The 21,925-nt window shown below is 42.3% G+C and overlaps 1 protein-coding gene across 4 annotated transcripts in view; it reads right to left on the bottom strand.

Moving 5' to 3' along the window:
* Window positions 1-21,925, bottom strand: part of LOC109406001 (inactivation-no-after-potential D protein) — a 1,280,913-nt gene that overhangs the window by 617,046 nt on the left and 641,942 nt on the right. For all 4 annotated transcript variants that reach the window (XM_062851786.1, XM_062851784.1, XM_062851787.1 and 1 more), the window contains exons 9-10: window positions 9,501-9,577; window positions 9,340-9,430 (exon numbers count right to left, since the gene is read on the bottom strand). In XM_062851786.1, the coding sequence (XP_062707770.1) occupies window positions 9,340-9,430; window positions 9,501-9,577 (168 nt within the window). The remainder of the gene's footprint in view (window positions 1-9,339; window positions 9,431-9,500; window positions 9,578-21,925) is intronic.

Here is a 21,925-nt window from a genome sequence, read left to right as displayed (position 1 = left end):
AAAGTTTCCTTTGCAATCACCAACATCTTCTACAATGTGCCCCGACATCTCCTTAAAACCCTAAGTCGCTCAATAAGTTCTTCGATTTCCCCAAAATACCACAAGTATCTCCTGAAAATACCAAAGTCTCCTTTGGAATCCCCAACAGCAATCTTACAATGAGCACCGAAATCTCCTTAAAACAAAAAGTAGCTGAATAAGTTCCCCGATTTCTCTAAAATACCCGAAGTATCTTCTGAAATTACTAAAGTGTCCTTGGAATCCCCAACATCTCTTACAATGATCGCCGACAAATCCAAAACACCATATGTCACAGAATAAGTTACCTGCTTTCTCTAAACTACCCCCAGCATCTGCTGAAATTACCCAAGTTTTCTTTTTTAAAAATCCCCAACATATCTTACAATGAGCGGCGCCTTCTCCTTAAAACTCATATGTCGCTAAACATGTTCCCTGCTTTCTCAAAAATACCCCATGTATCTCCTGAATACCAAAGTCTCCTTTGCAATCATCAACATCTCTTAAAATTAGCCCCGACATCTCTTAAAAACCATAAGTTCCCCGATTTCTCCAAAATACCATAAATACTTGCTAAATTAAAAAAGTCTTCTTTGGAATCCTCAACATCTCTTACAATGATCGCCGACACCTCCTAAAAAATCCTGAGTCGCTGAATCAGTTCCCCGATTTCTCCAAAATACCTCAAGTATCACCTAAATTACCAAAGTCTTCTTTGGAATCCCCGACATATCCTAAAAACCCTAAGTCGCTGAATCAGTTCCCCGATTTCTTCAAAATACCCCAAGCATGTCCTGAAATAACCAAAGTCTCCTTTGGAATCCCCAACATCTCTTACAATGATCGCCGACACCTCCTGAAAAACCTTAAGTCGCTGAATAAGTTCCCCGACTTCTCTAAAATACCCCAAGTATCTCCTGAAATTACTAAAGCCTCCTTTGGAATCCCCAGCATCTCTTACAATGACCCCCACATCTCCTAAAAAACCCTAAGTCGCTGAATAAGTTCCCCGATTTCTACAAAATATCCCAAGCTGCTCCGGAAATTACCAAAGTCTCTTTTGAAATCCCCAACATCTCATAGAATGATCCCCGACATATCCTAAAAAACCCTAAGTCGCTGAATAAGTTCCCCGATTTCCCCAAAATTCCCCAAGCTTCTCCTGAAATTGCTAAAGTCTCCTTTGGAATCCCCAACATCTCTTACAATGATCGCCGACACCTCCTTTAAACCCCAAGTCGCAGAATAAGTTCTATGCTCTCTCCAAACTTCCCCCAGCATCTTCTGAAATTACCAAAGTCTGCTTTGGAATCCCCAACATCTCTTACAATGATTGCCGATATCTCCTACAAAATCCTATGTTGCAGAATAAGTTCTCCGATTTCTCCAAAATACCCCAAGTATCTCCTGAAATCATCAAAGTCTCCTTTGAAATCCCCAACATCTCTTACAATGATTGCAGATATCTCCTACAAAACCCTATGTCGCTGAATAAGTTCCCCGATTTCTCCAAAATACCCCAAGTATCTCCTGAAATTACTAAAGTCTCCGTTGGAATCCCCAACATCTCTTACAATGACAATGATTTTATTGCCATTTTTCCGGCTATACCAGTCGGCTAGTATGTCTGAAATAGACGTAAAAACTTGAAGTATTTTTAGGCAAAGTACGTTTAATTGGCAAATTGAGAGATAAATTTGTGAAAAAATTACCACTTGTTTTGGTGGGATTCGAACCCACGACTCCGTTATCGCTAGTCCGGCGCTTTAACCAACTAAGCTACAGAACAAGTTACAACTCTGCAGAATAGAAAGTCAAACTGGATTCGAAGCACCACCCTAAACTGGGTCCGTCTTTCACAACTTTATCTCTCTTTCGGCTCTTAGATGCCAATCTCCCGCACTCTCGCGGCCTACGAACGACAAGTGTGCGCGTATTGTTTTTAGAATGTTGATATTGAAGCTCGACTGACACATACTTCGTCACCAACCATATGATCGGTGCAAACTCAGTATGCGTTGAGCGCTCAACGCGGACGGACGCACGGCCGTCCAACTGCGCTAGAGAGAACGCAACTCATGTATGACAATGATTTTATTGCCCTTTTTCCGGCTATACCAGTCGGCTAGTATGTCTGAAATAGACGTAAAAACTTGAAGTATTTTTAGGCAAAGTACGTTTAATTGGCAAATTGAGAGATAAATTTGTGAAAAAATTACCACTTGTTTTGGTGGGATTCGAACCCACGACTCCGTTATCGCTAGTCCGGCGCTTTAACCAACTAAGCTACAGAACAAGTTACAACTCTGCAGAATAGAAAGTCAAACTGGATTCGAAGCACCACCCTAAACTGGGTCCGTCTTTCACAACTTTATCTCTCTTTCGGCTCTTAGATGCCAATCTCCCGCACTCTCGCGGCCTACGAACGACAAGTGTGCGCGTATTGTTTTTAGAATGTTGATATTGAAGCTCGACTGACACATACTTCGTCACCAACCATATGATCGGTGCAAACTCAGTATGCGTTGAGCGCTCAACGCGGACGGACGCACGGCCGTCCAACTGCGCTAGAGAGAACGCAACTCATGTATGACAATGATTTTATTGCCCTTTTTCCGGCTATACCAGTCGGCTAGTATGTCTGAAATAGACGTAAAAACTTGAAGTATTTTTAGGCAAAGTACGTTTAATTGGCAAATTGAGAGATAAATTTGTGAAAAAATTACCACTTGTTTTGGTGGGATTCGAACCCACGACTCCGTTATCGCTAGTCCGGCGCTTTAACCAACTAAGCTACAGAACAAGTTACAACTCTGCAGAATAGAAAGTCAAACTGGATTCGAAGCACCACCCTAAACTGGGTCCGTCTTTCACAACTTTATCTCTCTTTCGGCTCTTAGATGCCAATCTCCCGCACTCTCGCGGCCTACGAACGACAAGTGTGCGCGTATTGTTTTTAGAATGTTGATATTGAAGCTCGACTGACACATACTTCGTCACCAACCATATGATCGGTGCAAACTCAGTATGCGTTGAGCGCTCAACGCGGACGGACGCACGGCCGTCCAACTGCGCTAGAGAGAACGCAACTCATGTATGACAATGATTTTATTGCCCTTTTTCCGGCTATACCAGTCGGCTAGTATGTCTGAAATAGACGTAAAAACTTGAAGTATTTTTAGGCAAAGTACGTTTAATTGGCAAATTGAGAGATAAATTTGTGAAAAAATTACCACTTGTTTTGGTGGGATTCGAACCCACGACTCCGTTATTGCTAGTCCGGCGCTTTAACCAACTAAGCTACAGAACAAGTTACAACTCTGCAGAATAGAAAGTCAAACTGGATTCGAAGCACCACCCTAAACTGGGTCCGTCTTTCACAACTTTATCTCTCTTTCGGCTCTTAGATGCCAATCTCCCGCACTCTCGCGGCCTACGAACGACAAGTGTGCGCGTATTGTTTTTAGAATGTTGATATTGAAGCTCGACTGACACATACTTCGTCACCAACCATATGATCGGTGCAAACTCAGTATGCGTTGAGCGCTCAACGCGGACGGACGCACGGCCGTCCAACTGCGCTAGAGAGAACGCAACTCATGTATGACAATGATTTTATTGCCCTTTTTCCGGCTATACCAGTCGGCTAGTATGTCTGAAATATGCCCTGAAAGTTCCCCGATTTCTCCAAAATACTCCAAGTATCCCCTGAAATTAGCAAAGTCTCCTTTGGAATCCCCAGCATCTCTTACAATGAGCCCCGACATCTCCTTAAAACCCTAAGTAGCTGAATAAGTTCCCCAAATCCTCCAAAATACCCCAAGCTTCTCCGGAAATTATCAAAGTATCCTTTGGAATCCCCAACATCTCTTAAAATGAGCCCCGACATCTTCTAAAATAAACTAAGTCGCTGTATAAGTTCCCCGATTTCTTCAAAATATCCCAAGTATCTCCTGAAATTATCAAAGTCTTCTTTGGAATCCCCAACATCTCTTACAATGATCGCCGACATCTCCTAAAAACCCTAAGTCGCTAAATAAGTTCCCCGATTTCTCCAAAATAACCCAAGTATTTCCTGAAATTATAAAAGTCTCCTTTGGAATCCCCAACATCTCTTACAATGATCGTCGACATCTCCTAAAAACCCTAAGTCGCTAAATAAGTTCTCCGATTTCTCCAAAATAACTCAAACATTTCCTGAAATTACCAAAGTCTCCTCTGGAATCCCCAACCTCCCATAGAACGATCCCCGACATCTCCTAAAAAACCCTAAGTCGCTGAATAAGTTCCCCAATTTCTCCAAAATACCCCAAGCTTCTCCGGAAATTACCAAAGTCTCTTTTGGAATCCCCAACATCTCTTACCATGATCGCCGACATCTCCTAAAAAACCCTATGTCGCTGAATAAGTTCCCCGATTTCTCCAAAATACCCCAAGTACCTCCTGAAATTAGGAAAGTCTCCTTTGAAATATCCAACATCTCATAGAATGATCCCCGACATCTCCTAAAAAACCCTAAGTCACTGAATAAGTTCCCCGATTTCTCCAAAATACCCCAAGCATTTCCGGAAATTACCAAAGTCTCTTTTGGAATCCCCAGCATCTCTTACAATGAGCCCCACCATCTCCTAAAAAAACCCTAAGTAACTGAATAAGTTCCCCGATTTCTCTTAAATACCCCAAGTATCTCCTGAAATTATCAAAGTCTCCTTTGGAATCCCCAACATTGTAAGAGATGTAAGAGATGATCGCTGACATCTCCTAAAATAAACTAAGTCGCTGAATAAGTTCCCCGATTTCTCCAAAATATCCCAAGTATCTACTGAAATTATCAAAGTCTCCTTTGGAATCCCCAACATCTCTTACAATAATCGCCGACATCTCCTAAAAAACCCTATGTCGCTGAATAAGTTCCCCGATTTCTCCAAAATACCCCAAGCATTTCCTGAAATTACTTTCTAGGTTTAATCACCGCATGACTTTATCATAATTGAATTTTATTGGCTTTTCTCGGTGAACTTAATCTCTTACAATGAGCCCCGACATCTCCTAAAAACCCTAAGTAGCTGAAAGTTCCCCAGTTTCTCCAAAATACCCCTAGCTTCTCCGGAAATTACCAAAGTCTCCTTTGGAATCCCCAACATCTCATAGAATGAGCGCCGACACCTCCTAAAAAACCCGTACATTCACCGAATAAGTTCTGCATTTCCTCCAAACTATCCTCAGTATCTCCTGAAACTACCAGTTTGTTTTAGAAATCCGCAACAACCTGTGGAATGTACCATGACGTATTCCAAAATGTCTAAAACTTTTTCAAAGATCTAAGTATCTTTTAAATTTTACCCCGACATCTTTAAAATTCCCATATAAATGCCCCTCATTTCCTAAAAACTTACCATTAGAATACCCAACATCCCTTGGAATAAATCCCGTTATCTCTGAACCATGATTTATGTATCGCCAACAACCCCTAAAATTATTCCCCAGCATTATCTTAAAATCCCAAATATCCATCAAAATACGTTATTTGACATTGAAAATTAACAAAACATTTAAGCAAAGCATCATACATTTAAACTTAATAAAAATTGTTAAAAAGTACGTTAGCGCACGCCACCCCACCTTATCAGCACCGCAGTTTGACTGCGAGTGCAAGGAATAAACAATCAGCGAAGGATTTAAACACCCCGCCGTAGCTCGTTTCTCATCTGCTCTCCTCGCTCAGCAGCCAACATTAATATCGCTGCGGCTACAATTAATCTTGTACGCACGTCCTTTGATAAATAACCACCGCGTCGTCGTCTTCTTATGAGCGGAGGATCGATGCGATTTTCTAAACCACGCGCGTATTGATCGCATCTACAATAACAAAGACGTTGAGCAGCTCACATACTACTTCAACTTTCCACACGGTCAACCAACTCGCTCAGATTGATGTAATGTTGGTCACACATGACCATACACAGCACCAATCTGAGCGAGTTGGTCGGTCGTGTGCCAACCGTCCGAGTGGTGTGCGAGTTGGCTCTCGATTCTCTTGCCTGCCTTTGGGGAGAGTGCGAGCAAGCACCAAACGGGAAGTGCTGCCAAAGCACGGTTCATTGCAATCAGAGCGATGTTTTCCGCAATTCGATGAGTTTTTTTACATAACTTTGAATTGATTATTGTGACCAAACTACAAATCATACAATGTTGGACACAAAGAAGGTTTTCTAGATACTTAAATAAACAATCTTTTGTAGAAGAACATTTTTCCAAAAAACGTCATTTCCATTTAAATAACATCAAAAATATCACAAAAAGTAACTGTTTTTTGGCTTCTGCCACAAACATTTTAAAAATTATGAATGAAAAATACTTTTTATCAAGTTTACGTCTAAGAAGCATAAAATCTCAAAGGTTCAAGCTTTTGATTCGTAAAAAAAAATTTGTATTCCGTTAAAAGATCGCTGAGTTATAAGTTTTTGAATTTGGGCATATTTAAAAACATCGAATTTTGAATAACTCACTTAGCAGTGACTTCCGACCCCATGTTCCTTGGACACTTTTTCATGGCTCGAGGTCCTCTATCTACCCTTAAAATATGTACAATCAGGAAGCAAACACCCTGTATTCATATGTTCATAGCCATCGCTAGAACCAGAAACGAATTGGAAAAAGTCGTTTCCCTCCCTTCCAATTTCCACTCACAGCACAGTGTATATAACGCCTACAAGTTATGCAACCAAAGCGTGCTGTGCCGCTTGACCTTATTCACCTCATTCACCACACAATCTATCACCTCACGAACACTATAAATAACCCCCTATCCATGGATCGCATCACCGACCCAACGGTGACTCTCAGATCCCCCATCCTTTCCGTCTAACAAATACCCCAGTCCGTGCTGGATGTGGGGATGCAGGTGATCTCGGTCTTTAGTAGCAACAACCAGCACACTCTAACATTACTTTCCCTTCCCAACTGACTATAGGGACGTGGCCGGCGCCGGTATTGATCCAAAATGTATGAGCTGCTAGAATTGCACTTTGAGAATAAGTGGAGTGTCCCAGCCCTTATTCATTTGGATCTCAGTGCAATTGGTACCATCTCAGATCTATAACGGAGTAGCAACCATTGACATGTATAGTCAGATTTGATCGTTTGATCGTTTTGATCGTTTATGCAACATCTTAAACGATTACTGGTTGTCTGGGCTCGTTGAATGGGATCAGGCTCCAAAATTTTAAAATGATCAACTGTCGAATGTTCCTCAAGTATACACAAGTATACACATAGTATGGACAATGAGCAACTCAACAGATTGGTGAGATCTTTCCAACATACATTACAGGTCGGACTCGATTATCCGGAGTCGGGTTCTTATACTTCTTAAAGAATATATCTGTAGAACAAAAGGCTGAAATTATGACATTTTGTCGAACCAACTTTGATTAGTAACACTAGTTTACAGCATTTTTGAACTCGGTAAGCTGATGATCATTTTTGGTGTAGAATCATGCCCTGAGTTCAAAAACGCGAAAGAAAAAAATTACAGTAGAGCGGAATTTTTTTCGACTTTCCATACAAGGTTGATGATTTGAAATCGATTTTTGTTCTATTTTTGAGCAAAGTCGCTCACTTCAAACATATCATTCTCCGTAACCAATGCTCCGATTGAGCTGAATTTTTTACTGTAACTCGCCTACATATGATATGTCAAATAAACGTCGAGAATTTTTAAGTTGGTTTTTTCTTATTAAAAAATACATTTCTTCAAAAAATTTTGGGAATTTTGCTAAAATTTAAATATCTTCAATATCTTGGATTTCATCAATCTGACGCAAAACCTGTATTCAGATGATCGAATGGTATTGTATTCAGCTTTCAATTTATGGAAAAAGATTTGATATTGGTTGAACAAAACGCAATATATTTGAATTTTAGTAAATTACGTATTTCGAAAAGTTGTAAAACTCGATATTGAGCTAAAACTCAAAAACTGTTCTATTTTAAATTTTTTGAAAGTCGGTTTCGAAATCAGCACTAAATTGTGCTTCAAAAATTTTGGTCGTTGACAGAAGTTCACGACTTTCATTTTATTTTGTAAACTTGTGTAATCAGTCAAAATTTCAGCTTCTTACAGTATTCTGTTTGCGAGATATTATTTGGGAAAACACCAGAACCTCACTCCGGATAATCGATTCCGACCTGTATCTAACTTTGAACCTCTACAAGCTTTGTTACAATATTTATAATTCAACCATGTTTTCAATTGCGTGCTATTTGTAGCGTTTGGTTTGGTACGGTATGTCCACGCATCCGTTCACCCCTGTAGATTCTATAATCGTTTCAACACAAAATGTAATAAAATGTAGAAGTCGAGGCATTTCCAAGAATCATCTCTGCGGTAAATTCTGCGCAGTAGGCCTGTCCGCTTTGACGCTTGTGTCATATTCCTAATATGCCATAAGCTTCAATATTAACAAGACAAATAGTCGGGCGTAACCCGATTATTTTTCAGGAAACTTGATGTACTGGCTGCGTATGTATTAAATTAGATTAGAGGTCCTATTTTGGATATTTTGCGCTATAACTCAAATTTATACCAATTAAATTAATTTTTGTACACTTGAGATACGTGAAGTATCTAGTCATGTACAAAAAATCAAGTCAATTGATACGATATCCGAGCAAAGTCCAACAACAAAATGATAGCAAGTCGAAAACATGATTTGTATTCAGCAGCATATTGATAACACTTTTTGATGAAGTTCATCTTGGCTAAATTTGATTTCAAATTTTGTTTTCTGTCTGCTGTCATTTTAAATGATTGCCTATGTCCAGTATTCTAATAGTTTTCAAACTTTTAACAGTCGATGTATAATAATTATAGGGATATACCATTAGTGCAATTATATTTTTAAATCTACTGAAAAACTCTACATTTATCGATTTTTAATTTTTCTTGAACTAATCACAAAAACAGTTATTAATTTGCTATCATCGATAGCAGGAATTGTTTTCAACATGCTGTCACTGGAACATTTAAAACCTGGAACCGTTAATACGACCAAAACGACAAAATCTGAGTTATCATAATTTGCAATACCACAACATCAAAATTTGTTTTCAATTCGCTGTCGGATTCTGCTCGGGTATTGACTTAGTAAATTGTCTAAAATAGGACCCCTTGTCCTAAAGGTGCCACATCCTAGTTATTCTCCATTTGCTTGTCGAACGAAACTGAATTGCATCTGTTTTTTATGCCTGAATTTGTACACTGTAGGTGTATGTTATATTTATTTTGGGCAATCTGAAACAACAGTTATGTAGACTTACTTGCGGTATAACCATAGCAATCTTCCTCTTCTGTGTCTAGTGATGTTTCTTCTTTAGTCCTTCTGATATTACCTGCAGACGCTCGATCAATCTTGAAAAAGATTTGTATATAGCTTATATCTATTAATGCTGTTTTCTCAAAAAAAATAATAATGACGTACTTCAATGCCTGCCTTGGTGTATATTTTACCTTCCAGATCTCGTGCATCTTCATCGTCCGATGATTCCTCTTCGGGACCTGAGAATAGGAGACATAAATAATGGCATGATAATCAAAAATATTTCGATTTTTTTTTGAAATTTTGAGCATGTTCACATAATGAGCACCTCGATAATTTTTCTCTCAATATTTGAACATAAAAAAATACATAAATATCTGTAACGGTGGAGCGTTCAACCGTCAATTCGAATGATTCGTGAAGAGGGTGAAATGCAAACATAGCCTTGATGACGAGATGAACGTGCTCACTTATGTTTTGGTTTGTTGTCTACATACATGGTCAAGCGCCCAAGAGGTGAAGAAAATAGGAAACAACAGTAAGGGGCTGTCCATAAACCACGTGGTCATTGACATTGAGTTACAACAACGAATCAACTTCATGCGCACACTCACCGGAACATGGTGGGGAGCCCACCCGGAAGATCTGATAAAGCTTTATCGGACAACGATACTGTCGGTTCTCGAATACGGTAGCTTTTGCTTTCAGTTCGCCGCGAAAACACACATCCTGAAGCTAGAGCGTATCCAGTATCGTTGTCTTCGGATCGCGTTAGGCTGCATGAACTCGACGCACACAATGAGTTTGGAGGTACTAGCAGCAGTACTCCCTTTATCAGATCGTTCCGTGGAATTGTCGCTAAGGTTCCTCATTCGCTGTGAGGTGCTGAATCCATTGGTAATTGAAAATTTTGAAAAGCTAATCGAACATCTTCATCAAACAAAATTTATGACAGTGTACTACTCGTACATGACTCTGGAGGTTAACCCTTCCTTGAATGTACTCAACCGCGATTGCTTCCCAGACTTCTCCAATTCCACTATAGGTTTTGATCTGACCATGAAGCAAGAAATCCGTGGAATCCCAGATCCGCTCCGATCGGAGCACATCCCAAAAATTTTTGCAAGCAAGTTTGGTCATGTCAGTTGCGACAGGAGATTTTTCACTGACGGCTCAAAAACAAATGATTCCACTGGATTTGGTGTATTTAATGAGCTTCATAGCGCCGCCCATAAACTTCAAAGTCCTTGCTCAGTATATGTCGCAGAATTGGCGGCTATACACTACGCATTAGAGCGAATTGCCTCTCTTCCCTCTGATCAATACTTCATTTTTACGGATAGTCTCAGTTCAATTGAGGCTATTCGCTCAATGAGGCCGGTGAAGCACTCCACGTATTTCCTAAGCGAAATACGATCAAGTCTGAGTGCTTTATCGAATCAAGCATATAATATCACCTTGGTTTGGGTCCCTTTTCATTGCTCGATCCCGGGCAATGAGAAAGCGGACTCGCTCGCCAAGGTGGGCGCTATAGAAGGCGATATTTATGACCGTCATATCGCCTTTTTAATGAATTTTTTTCAATTGCTCGTCAGCATGCCTTGGTCAGTTGGCAACAAAAATGGGATTCAGGGGAATTGGGCAGGTGGTTGCATTCAATTCTCCCACAGGTATCGAAGACGTCATGGTTCAAGGGGTTGGACATAGGTCGAGATTTTATCAAGATAATGTGTCGACTTATGTCCAATCACTACTCTCTGGGCTCGCATTTCTATCGAATAGGGCTCACAGATAGCAATTGCTGTAGCTGTGGTGCAGGCTATCAAGATATCAACCATGTTGTGTGGGAATGCCCAGAATACGGTATTGCCAGATCCGATTTATATGCATCCCTCAGGGCCCGAGGAAAACCAGAAAAAGAAGACATTAGAGATGTGTTGGGTAGACTTGATCTTGAGTACATGAAGCTTGTGTACGACTTTCTTAAACAAGCTGAAGTCTTTGTTTGATACCCCCGTCTTGTTGTTCCACTTGTCCACCTCGTGTCTTAATTTGACATCCCAGTCTTGTTGCTCCACTTGTCCACCTCGTATCCCTCCGAAAATCGTTTGTTTGTATCGTTACAGGTTGTTCGTCCACTCTACGTTTGACCAGCAGCAATACGCCGCAACATGCTGCCAAGTGTCAACGGAAAGCCCCCATCATCCTATCCTTTCCTCAAATATTTTTGTTCCCCATAACCTCGACCAAACCGCGAGTTTTACGGTTCCCCAAAACTAACATAGTTTATAAGTCAAAAACACTAAATTGTAAAAAGTTTTAACTGAATTCGGCTCCGTTATGCCTGTGGCGCATGAGCCTAAAATAAATGATTAAGTAAAAAAAAAAATGGGCGAGTTTTACTTGGCAGCAGGCCCGTGCACAAAAGTGGCGCCAAGGAGGGTTTTTTTCTCAATTTCGGCAAAAGGCGGAGGGGCGCCTAGTGTATGAAGCGTCGGTACACGAGCTTGCTTGGCAGTATCTGAAATGGAATATAACATCATCGTTTTAACGGAGACGAAACTGTACGTATTGCATATATAAAGCGCATATATTGGCATGCATTGCCCTACATTACCCATTAAAGTTGAATTAAAGTGGCAAGTGGCGCCACTGTTGCGGACTTACGATTATACTGGTATAATCGTAATTCAACAATAGTGGCGCCACTTCCTACTTTATTTAAACTTTAATGGTTTATATAGAGTAATGCATGTCAATATATGTGCGTTATTGATGCAATACGTACAGCTTCAATAGCGTGGTTACTTGGGTATGCAGTATACAGGGATGATCGAAATTTTGCCGTCACAGGAATGTCGAGAGGAGGTAGAACAGTGCTTCCCAAACTGTGTGGGGATTTAACCTTTCCTGATTAGGCCACGGTTAAATCTACAATTGAAGATCATCTTGATTCTGTTAGGGTCATTTCTGATCGCTTATCTTCAGCTGATATTGTTCGCGAAGGTTCGTAGCGGATCACCCATATCGCCACCGCATAACCGAGTTGCACTTTTCAACGTGCACGCCAAACACGTCCGATCCCGTCCATCACGAGCTTTGCCAGCCAGCAGAAAAAAACGAAGCCAACCGCCGCCTTGCATCACCGCATCACCGTGTGGATCGACCGACCAATCAGGAGCAAGCTCGAAACGGAGGGGAAATTCAAATTATGTAACTGCTATAAAAGGGATACCAACCCACGCAGTGGGATTGAGTTTTGTTACGAAAGTCGACGAATAAACATCTATTTAGTGTAAGTGAAGTGAAGTGTTTTTAGTATCAGAGAGAACCCAGCCCAGCTAGGAAAGCAGATTCCGGCGTGCAATCGATCCAACCCGTGTCCAGCCAGTTCAGCTTGGTGCTAGCGTGCCATTCTACTTGAGTCGTGGCTTTCTTTCACCCAGTGCTAGCTCGCTACTTTCCCAGCTCTTTTCCGAGCTACCAGTTGAGAGTTATTCAAGTAGTCGATGCTCCCCGCGAGGTGAAATGAAAGCCACATTTTCCTGGTCGGCACCAAGCGTAGTTTCGTCGGAGGATTGTGCTCGTCCACCATTCGGCGTTGGTCACGGGCCTGCGGCCTAGCTTTTCGTGTGTATGCGTGTGGTAGTAGTGGATTACCACAGCGCCAAGCACAACTGTCGACCATCCAGCGTCGGTAGTTCTCAGCTTCGGCAGTGTGCCGAAAGCGTCATCGTGTGTGCACGCGCTGGCAGTGTGCCATCGCGTCGTCGTCGTCGTCGGCAGTGAGCCGACTACAGTGAAGTGTGTGAGTGGCTAGCAGAGGTCGGCACAGGGCCGATTCTGCTGGCACGAAATCATCGTCATCACCGTCGGCAATGAGCCAAGCGGCATCGCATCCTCGTCGTCGTCATCGTCGTCGGCAGTGAGCCGACTGTGGTGAAGTGTGTGCAGTAGGGCAGTTCAGACTTCGAACATGTCAAAAATTCAAAGCTCCCATATGCTCATTACAATCCTTGGTGCAAAACTAGAGTCCTGTCAAATTTTCAGATATTTCGGTGGTGATTTAATGGTGGCCCAAAAGCAAAATAGGTTTATATGGGAATTACTATGGAGAATTTTCAAAAAAGGTTCTCCGAGCTGTAGAGCATTAACACATGGATGAAGTCATAGGGTCAAAGCCGAATTGAATTATTCAGATCTCAATTATGAATGTTGCCGAAGACCGGAACTTATTTCGACAATCGGGTAAAAAGTTGTTAAACAAATTCTCTCTCGCATCCGCATCTTCATACACGATGTCCTGCAAGGTGTGCAAGAAGGTAACACGCATACTACGATGGCGTGTCAAGCGTGCGATCGAGCTGTGGTCTTCTGTTCAAGCACGCATGGACGATTATTGTTTAATAACTTCTGTCTCGTGAGTCGAAACGAGTTGCGGTCTTCGGCAACATTCATTATTGAGGTCTGAAGAATTCAATTCGTTTTTGACCCTATGACTTCGTCCATGTATTGATGCTCTACAGCGTGGAGAACCTTTTTTGAAAATTCTCCATAGAAATTCCCATATAAACCTTTTTTGCTTTTGGGCCACCATTAAATCACCACCGAAATGGTTGAAAATTTGACAGGACTCTAGTTTTGCACCAAGGATTGTAACGAACATATGGGAGCTTTGAATTTTTGACATGTTTAAAGTCTGAACTGCCCTAGTGTGCAGCTAGCAGGTGTTGGCACAAGGCTGACTCTGCTGGCTCGAATCCTCCGTGTTATGCATGTTGGTAATGAGCCAACATATTGTGGGCCTTCGAGCCGGATCAGTGAAGTGAAAATACAGTCCATTGAAGAACAATAGTGATTGAACCGAACGTTGAAGAAACAAACGTGAACTAAAAGTGAAGAACTGAAACGAAACCGAACTGTGAAGGTGAAAAGTGAACTCAGCAAAGTAAAAGTGAGTGATCGCTCTATCCATAGCGAAAAGTTCCAATGTCTCTACAACATTCACCAGTGAAAAGCAACCAGCAGTCAACCATGGAGGAAGCGAAGGCCTACGTTCATCAGCGCGGACAGGTAAAGGGTAAGGTCACCGCAATCTTCAATAGTCTGGAGAGAGCGGAGGACGACCCATCTCAGGTGAGTGTCCCTTTGTTAAAAGTTTATTCGAAAAAGTTGGAAACACATTATGCGGAATACTCCGCTTTGCACAAGGAAGTGTTGAGGCTCGTTCCTCCAAGTAAATTCGACGAACAAGACGAGAAGTTGAACGAGTTTGATCGTCTTCATACAGAAACGCTTGTTCGTCTGGAAGGCTTAATGGAAGCTTTCCAAATGAAACCTTGTGATTCGACCACTGCTTTGTAGACTGATTCTTCCAGAATCATTGTTCAGCAGGCACCTCTTAGGGCTCCCATCCCAACATTTGATGGGAAATATGAAAATTGGCCTCGTTTCAAGGCGATGTTTGAGGACATCGTCGGCAAAGGTGCAGATTCTGATTCCATTAAACTGCACCACTTGGAAAAGACCTTGATTGGTGCCGCTTCCGGAATCATTGATTCCAAAACTTTGGCAGATAATAACTACAAACACGCGTGGGAAATTCTCATCGAACGGTACGAAAATCCTCGCGTTATCATTGACACTCATATTTCGGAACTCTTGAGTATGAAGAAAATGAACAGGGAATCTCATAAGGAGTTGAGGGAGTTAGTGGATACTTGTGACCCTCAAGTTTATGAAACAGCCAGTGGACGCAACTGCTGGATTGATCGTTAACAAAATTTTGGTGTCTTGCCTTGACCCTGCAACACGAAAGCAGTGGGAACGTACTCTCAATCATGGTGATTTGCCTGATTTGGACGATACTTTGTTGTTTTTGAAAGATCAGTGTCGCGTTTTGGAGCGGTGTGAGGTGGATAATCCCTCATCCGCTAAAGCTCTACCGGGAAAGACAGTTCAGTCTAATGCTAAACCTGCTAGCGTCAAGGTTCACTCGGCAACGCAGGACGCTAGCAACGAGTCGTGCTGTTTTTGTGGAATGTCGCACTTCAGCTATCAATGTCCTGAGTTTCGAAAGCTATCCGTCTTGGAACGCGTTAGTAAGGTTAAGGAATCTCGCTCGTGTTTCAACTGTCTTCGTTGTGGGCATAATTCTGTCGATTGTTCGTCCAAAAATCGTTGTTCCAAATGTGGTAAGCGGCATCATTCCTTGCTGCACGATGAGGGAAAGAAGCCTGATCAAGGTGTAAGTCCGCCCGCCGCTTCTCCGAAGCCAGCTGATGCCGTTCAGAAGCCAGTTCCTGTGTCACCTCAGGCCTCGAATACTGAAACGGTTCTGTCGGCTACAGTGTCGTCGTCGTGTTCACAGAGTGTTGTTCTCCCAAATGTTCTGCTGTTGACTGCTATGGTGCATCTGCTCGACAAATCTGGTTATCCCGTGCCTTGTCGAGCCTTCCTTGATTATGGGGCACAAACGAACTTGCTTTCTACCTCTATGTTTGTGAAGTTAGGGTTTGATGGACTTCCTGTGAATGTCGATATTGTCGGCGTCAGCTCCACTCGCAGTAAGTCTAACTGTCTGGTCGATGTGAGCCTTCGTTCGCAGTACAGCGACTATCAAACGACTCTCCAGTGCTTGGTCACCGCGAAGATCACTAATCCGTTGCCGTCCAGGTCAATCGACATTTCTGAGTGGAATATTCCCTCAAATATCAAGTTGACCGATCCTAATTTCAATGTTCCAGCCGCAGTAGACTTACTGATCGGGATGGGTCATTTCTTTGAGCTCTTGAAGATAGGCCATATCGTTCTTGCTGAGGGTCTTCCCGAGTTGCGTGAAACTGAGCTAGGATGGGTGATCGCTGGTGAAATCCGTGATGAAGAACCGGCTTTGGTTAACGTCACACAGGTGAATTGCGTTGCTATCGAGTCGCTCAACGAGACAGTCAAGCGTTTTTGGGAGATCGAGGAGGTTGAAGTTTGCTCTGCTCCCACAGAAGAAGAAGAAGAGTATGAGGAATTGTTTCGTAACTCGTATCGACGTGATGTCAACGGTAGATATATAGTGAAGCTACCGATCCGTGAAAATGTACACGAGCCTTCTGATAATCGTACGTTGACCCTTCGTCGTTTTTTTCTTTCTCGAAAGACGGTTGCTGAAAGATCCCGAGCTCCGTCTGCAGTACTCCAACTTCATCGAAGAGTACAAATCCCTCGGCCACTGCAAGGAAGTTGTCGAGGCGAATGATGTCCCTGGCAAACTGAAGTACTATATGCCGCATCATGCCGTCTACAGGCCGTCGAGCACAAGCACAAAAATAAGGGTTGTGTTTGATGCGTCGGCGAAACCCGTGTCTGGGGTGTCTCTCAACGATGTGATGAAGATAGGTCCCGTCGTTCAGAATGACTTGATGTCAATTCTGTTGCGATCTCGCAAACATCCTTTCGTGTTTACTGCTGATATTCAGAAAATGTATCGGCAGATTTTGATTGATCCTAAACAAACCTCGTTTCAGAGAATTTTCTGGCGGTCCAACCCAATGGATCCCGTTAAGGTTCCCGAGTTAGTGACTGTTACGTACGGTACTTCTGCCGCTCCTTTCTTGGCTACCAGGTCCCTAGTTCAACTGAGTGTGGCTGAAGGAGCCGATTTCCTTCTTGCAGCTCGCGTCATACAAGAGGACTGCTATGTTGATGATGTGTTGTCGGAAGCGAAAACCATTCAAGAAGCCATTGAATGTCGTCAACAGCTCCAAACGTTACTAGCCAGGGGTGGTTTTCCGGTGCATAAGTGGCGCGCCAACGACGAAGCGATTCTTCAGGATGTCCCTAAGGCTGAGCGTGGAAAACTAGTTCTTCTTGATGATCTGTCGGCAAATGAAGTGATGAAGACTCTCGGATTAACGTGGAATCCGAGGAGCGATGAGCTTCTATTTTGTCAATCCCCTTCGTCCGAAGAGTCAGCTGTGACAAAGCGTCAGCTGTTCTACGAAATTGCGAAAATGTTTGACCCGTTGGGCTTACTTGCTCCAATTACCGTTCTGACTAAGCGTTTGATGCGTCAAACCTGTGCTGCGAAAATAGGTTGGGATGAGTCTCTCTCTGACGACATCCTAAGAGACTGGTTGCAGCTTCGCAATTCTCTCGCATCCGTTCGTGACATCGAAATTCCCAGACCAGTAACCGGTCCCGCATATGAGTCTCTTGAGCTACACGGGTTCGCAGACGCTTCAGGAATAGCGTACGGTGCCTGCCTGTATGTTCGCAGTTTTCTCCCAAATGATCGTTGTGTCGTCAGGTTGTTGTGCAGCAAGTCTAAGATTACCCCTCTTCAAGAGTTGACAATCCCTCGAAAGGAACTGTGCGCAGCCGTGCTGCTGTCTAGGTTGGTGAAGAGGGTTCAATCGACGTTGGATGTCCAGTTCTCTTCTGTTTGTCTTTGGTCGGACAGCCAGATTGTCCTCCCGTGGTTGCAAAAGGCGCCCGCAAAATTGCAGCCTTTCGTTCAGATTCGGGTGGTGGACTGCGGTCTCTGCAAATGGTGTTTTGTCCGATCCAAGGACAACCCAATCGATGTGATCTCCCGCGGCCAGCTCCCACGTAGTTTGAAGGAAAACTCGCTATGGTGGAAAGGGCCTCCGTTTCTCCAATCAACGTTCACGATGTTTCAAGATAATGTTGCTCTCAACCAGATCGAGTCGTATTGCCAGAACTGGGAGATTGCCTGGTACTTTATTGCGCCTGATGCCCCTGAATTTGGTGAAATGTGGGAAGCATCAGCGAAAAGCGCAAAATCTCACTTGAAACGTATTCTCAAGGAAACGCCGTTCACCTTTGAAGAATTCTATGCCTTGTTGACAAAAGTCGAAGCGAACTCGCGACCGCTTTTTTCGCACTCGCACGACCCCGCTGAGGGAGAGATCATTTCTTCATATGCCGCCCACTGACGGCCGTACCAGAGTCTTCTTACGAAGGCCTAAATATGAATCGTTTGTCGAAATGACAGCACCTGCAACAAATGCGGGAACACTTGTGGAGGTCGTGGGTGCTCAATTATCTCGTTAGTCTCCAACCAAGAGGGAAGAACTTCGTTCGCTTTCCGAACGTCCGTCCTGGAGCTGTCGTTTTGTTGGAGGACAAGACACTTCCGCCCCTACAGTGGAAGTTGGGAAAAATCGTCCAGGTTTATCCCGGAGAAGATAATCTGGTCAGGGTAGTTGATGTCAAAGTGGGAAACGTTGTGTACAGACGGCCAATTACTAAAATTTCTATTCTTCCAATAGAGAACAATAGCGCCAATGAGGGGCATCAGGGTTCGAGCGACAACCGCCCGGGGGATGATGTTCGCAATAGCGAAGGTTCGTAGCGGATCACCCGTATCGCCACCGCATAACCGAGTTGCATTTTTCAACGTGCACGCCAAACACGTCCGATCCCGTCCATCACGAGCTTTGCCAGCCAGCAGAGAAAAACGAAGCCAACCGCCGCCTTGCATCACCGCATCACCGTGTGGATCGACCGACCAATTAGGAGCAAGCTCGAAACGGAGGGGAAATTCAAATTATGTAACTGCTATAAAAGGGATACCAACCCACGCAGTGGGATTGAGTTTTGTTACGAAAGTCGACGAATAAACATCTATTTAGTGTAAGTGAAGTGAAGTGTTTTTAGTATCAGAGAGAACCCAGCCCAGCTAGGAAAGCAGATTCCGGCGTGCAATCGATCCAACCCGTGTCCAGCCAGTTCAGCTTGGTGCTAGCGTGCCATTCTACTTGAGTCGTGGCTTTCTTTCACCCAGTGCTAGCTCGCTACTTTCCCAGCTCTTTTCAGAGCTACCACTTGAGAGTTATTCAAGTAGTCGATGCTCCCCGCGAGGTGAAATGAAAGCCACATTTTCCTGGTCGGCACCAAGCGTGGTTTCGTGCCGTTGTGTGCATGTTGGCAATGAGCCAACAAACATCATTCTGATGTTTTGGGATTACAATCAACCGAATTTCGTCTGGAATGCCACTCCTTCAGGGTTTGCCTTTCCCGATCCTGTTGAATCTGGTTACCATGTTGCATGCTCTGCTCTCTTAGATGGCATGTCCCTTCTCGAGCTCAAGCAGCTGAATGTGATCAAGAATTCTATTGGCCGTACTCTGGATCTTGTATTCGTGAGTGGTGACAAATATGAGTTTTGTGAAATACTTCCGGTTTCGGACTCGTTGGTGAATGCTGACGCATTTCATCCCCCGATCACGGTGTGTTTGGTAGAACAAATTTATAACAAAAAAATAAATAAATCTGAAATTTTGCCCAATGATATTTTGGACGATTCCCTTTAATTTGGTGGGTCGGTGGAAAATATCCATCGGGGGGTCTAAAACATTTTTTTTTTGAAGATTTTTGATGCAAAAACTGTTAAAAGTGCATAAAGGGTGGTACGGTCAAATTTTGGTCATAATTTTTTTTATAACTCTAGACTGCGTACACCAAAATAACTGATTTTTGGACCAGTAGTGGTTCATTGTATGCAGTTTATACCATAAAATTTTCATCAAAATCGGTTTAGTATTGGCGGAGATATTGTTGAATCCTGAGATCTGCAATTTTAAAGTTTTGTACAAAGAGGATTTAAAAATAAGAACACATTTTTACTGTTTATTTATATAACCAGAAAAAGTTAACCGATTTCAATGAAAACTTTTATGTTCGTAAAGTATGCATGGCAAAATGTTGTGTAAAAATTTCGTTCAATTTTATCTAGCCGTCACAAAGCTGTATTTTTTTAAGAACATATTTTTATAATAGTATTATACTGTAAAATTTTCACAAGAATCGGAGCAGTATTGGTATTTCTGTAATCAAAATTCAAGACCAATAATTGAAAAGGCCGCATCAACATTGCGTAAACAAACACGTTTCTGTGGACTTAGGGCCTTCTGGGATCCACCCACACATCTCACCACCATTATCAGAAAGCTTGATGTTTGCGCTTTCTGTTAGTGGTGGTGAAGTGTGTGGGTGGAGTTCAAAAGGCCTCAAGTCGACAGAAACGTGTTTGTTTACAAAATGCTGATGCGGCCTTTTCAATTGTTGGTCTTGAATTGTGCTTTACTGTCCTTAAATTGCCAAAAATTTACTATGGAGCACTTCGTACAAAATTTTAAAAACGCAGGTCGTTGGTTTTATCTATATATCAACCAATACTTAATGGATTCTGATGAAAATTGTATGGTATAAGCTACATATAATGTACCATTACTGGTCCAAAAATAAGCTGTTTTGGTGTACGAAATCTAAAGTTATAAAAAAAATGGAGTTACCAAATTTTGACCGTACCACCCATTGCATCTTCTACAAATAGTCACAACTATTTGGTCGGCGTTAAGTCAGAGAGGACCATGTGTCTTTTATCAAATTTCTAGAAAAACTACTTTAAAGTTTGCAACTCTATAAATTTTGAGTTTTTCAACAAATGTTCATGAATTTTTGCCATAAAACTTAATAACTATTCATCAAAGCATCTGTATTGATCGATAAAACGTAAAAAAAAGCTTGTAACCGAGAAATTGCTAAGTAATTGATTGTACACGCAACCGGAAATTGGCAGATTCTAATGCAATACGGTTTGAAACATATACAAATATTGTATTAGGACTTTGCAAATACAAAAATTGGTAGGTGGCAGTGTACCAAAAATTGTATTGGCTTCCTAGAATCTGGAGAAGGAAAATTCCGCATGTGTGCGTGTGCTCTGTCGCATTGGTTTCTCTTTATTTGTTCTATTTTTAGACTGGTCATGGCAGCAGCGGCGGCATCAATAGGATAGATCGGTGAAGTACTAGATTTGTAGTAATGAGCTGAATTTTTGTATGGTGAGAAGGTCAATTCTTCATTTCTGCACTGAAATGGTGCAAAGAGCGTGGGTATTATGATTTCTTGCCCAATTTGATGCTGTTTGAGCAAAACTTTGGGCAACAGTGTTGTTGTTTTCTTCATTTCTTGCAACATAAACAACATAGTTATCCAAAGTTTTGCTCAAACAGCATCAAATTAGGCAAGGAATAATAATACTCAGGCTTTTTGCACCATTTCATTGCAGAAACCGAGAATTGACCTTCTCACCATACAAAAATTCAGCTCATTACTACAAATCTAGTATTACACCGAATGTGTCCCATTACTAAAACATGTTTAAAAAGCAATATGAACGGCGGCGGGAAACGAACCGAGACACTATAATGGTGATACACAGTACCTTGCGCTCTAACCAGCACGGCTACAACTGCACATGGATAGACGAGAGGCTGAAAGCCATAATTAACAACACAAACGTGGCTTGGTGATGGAAGTGATACAGCCGCCACACTGCACAATGGGCCCAAAGCCGTATTTACGAAGACAAAACTGTTTAAGTTTTTAGACACATCTGGAGCTCGATTTGAATAGGTCGTATGTGCGTTTGTCGATTAAAAATTCGATCAGTTGTATTCGCTTATTATAGCGAAAACCGTTGAAATTGAGCAAAGTTGATACATACAGCAGAATCCTCACAAAACAGGCTTTCTGTTCCATCATTAAAAGTTTGCAAAATATCTGCC

This window comes from Aedes albopictus, chromosome 2, assembly GCF_035046485.1.
Source record: "Aedes albopictus strain Foshan chromosome 2, AalbF5, whole genome shotgun sequence".
NCBI classification, from domain to species: domain Eukaryota; kingdom Metazoa; phylum Arthropoda; class Insecta; order Diptera; family Culicidae; genus Aedes; species Aedes albopictus.
The sequence above is the reverse complement of the archived record's forward strand: the minus strand, read 5'-3'. Positions and strand labels throughout refer to the sequence as shown.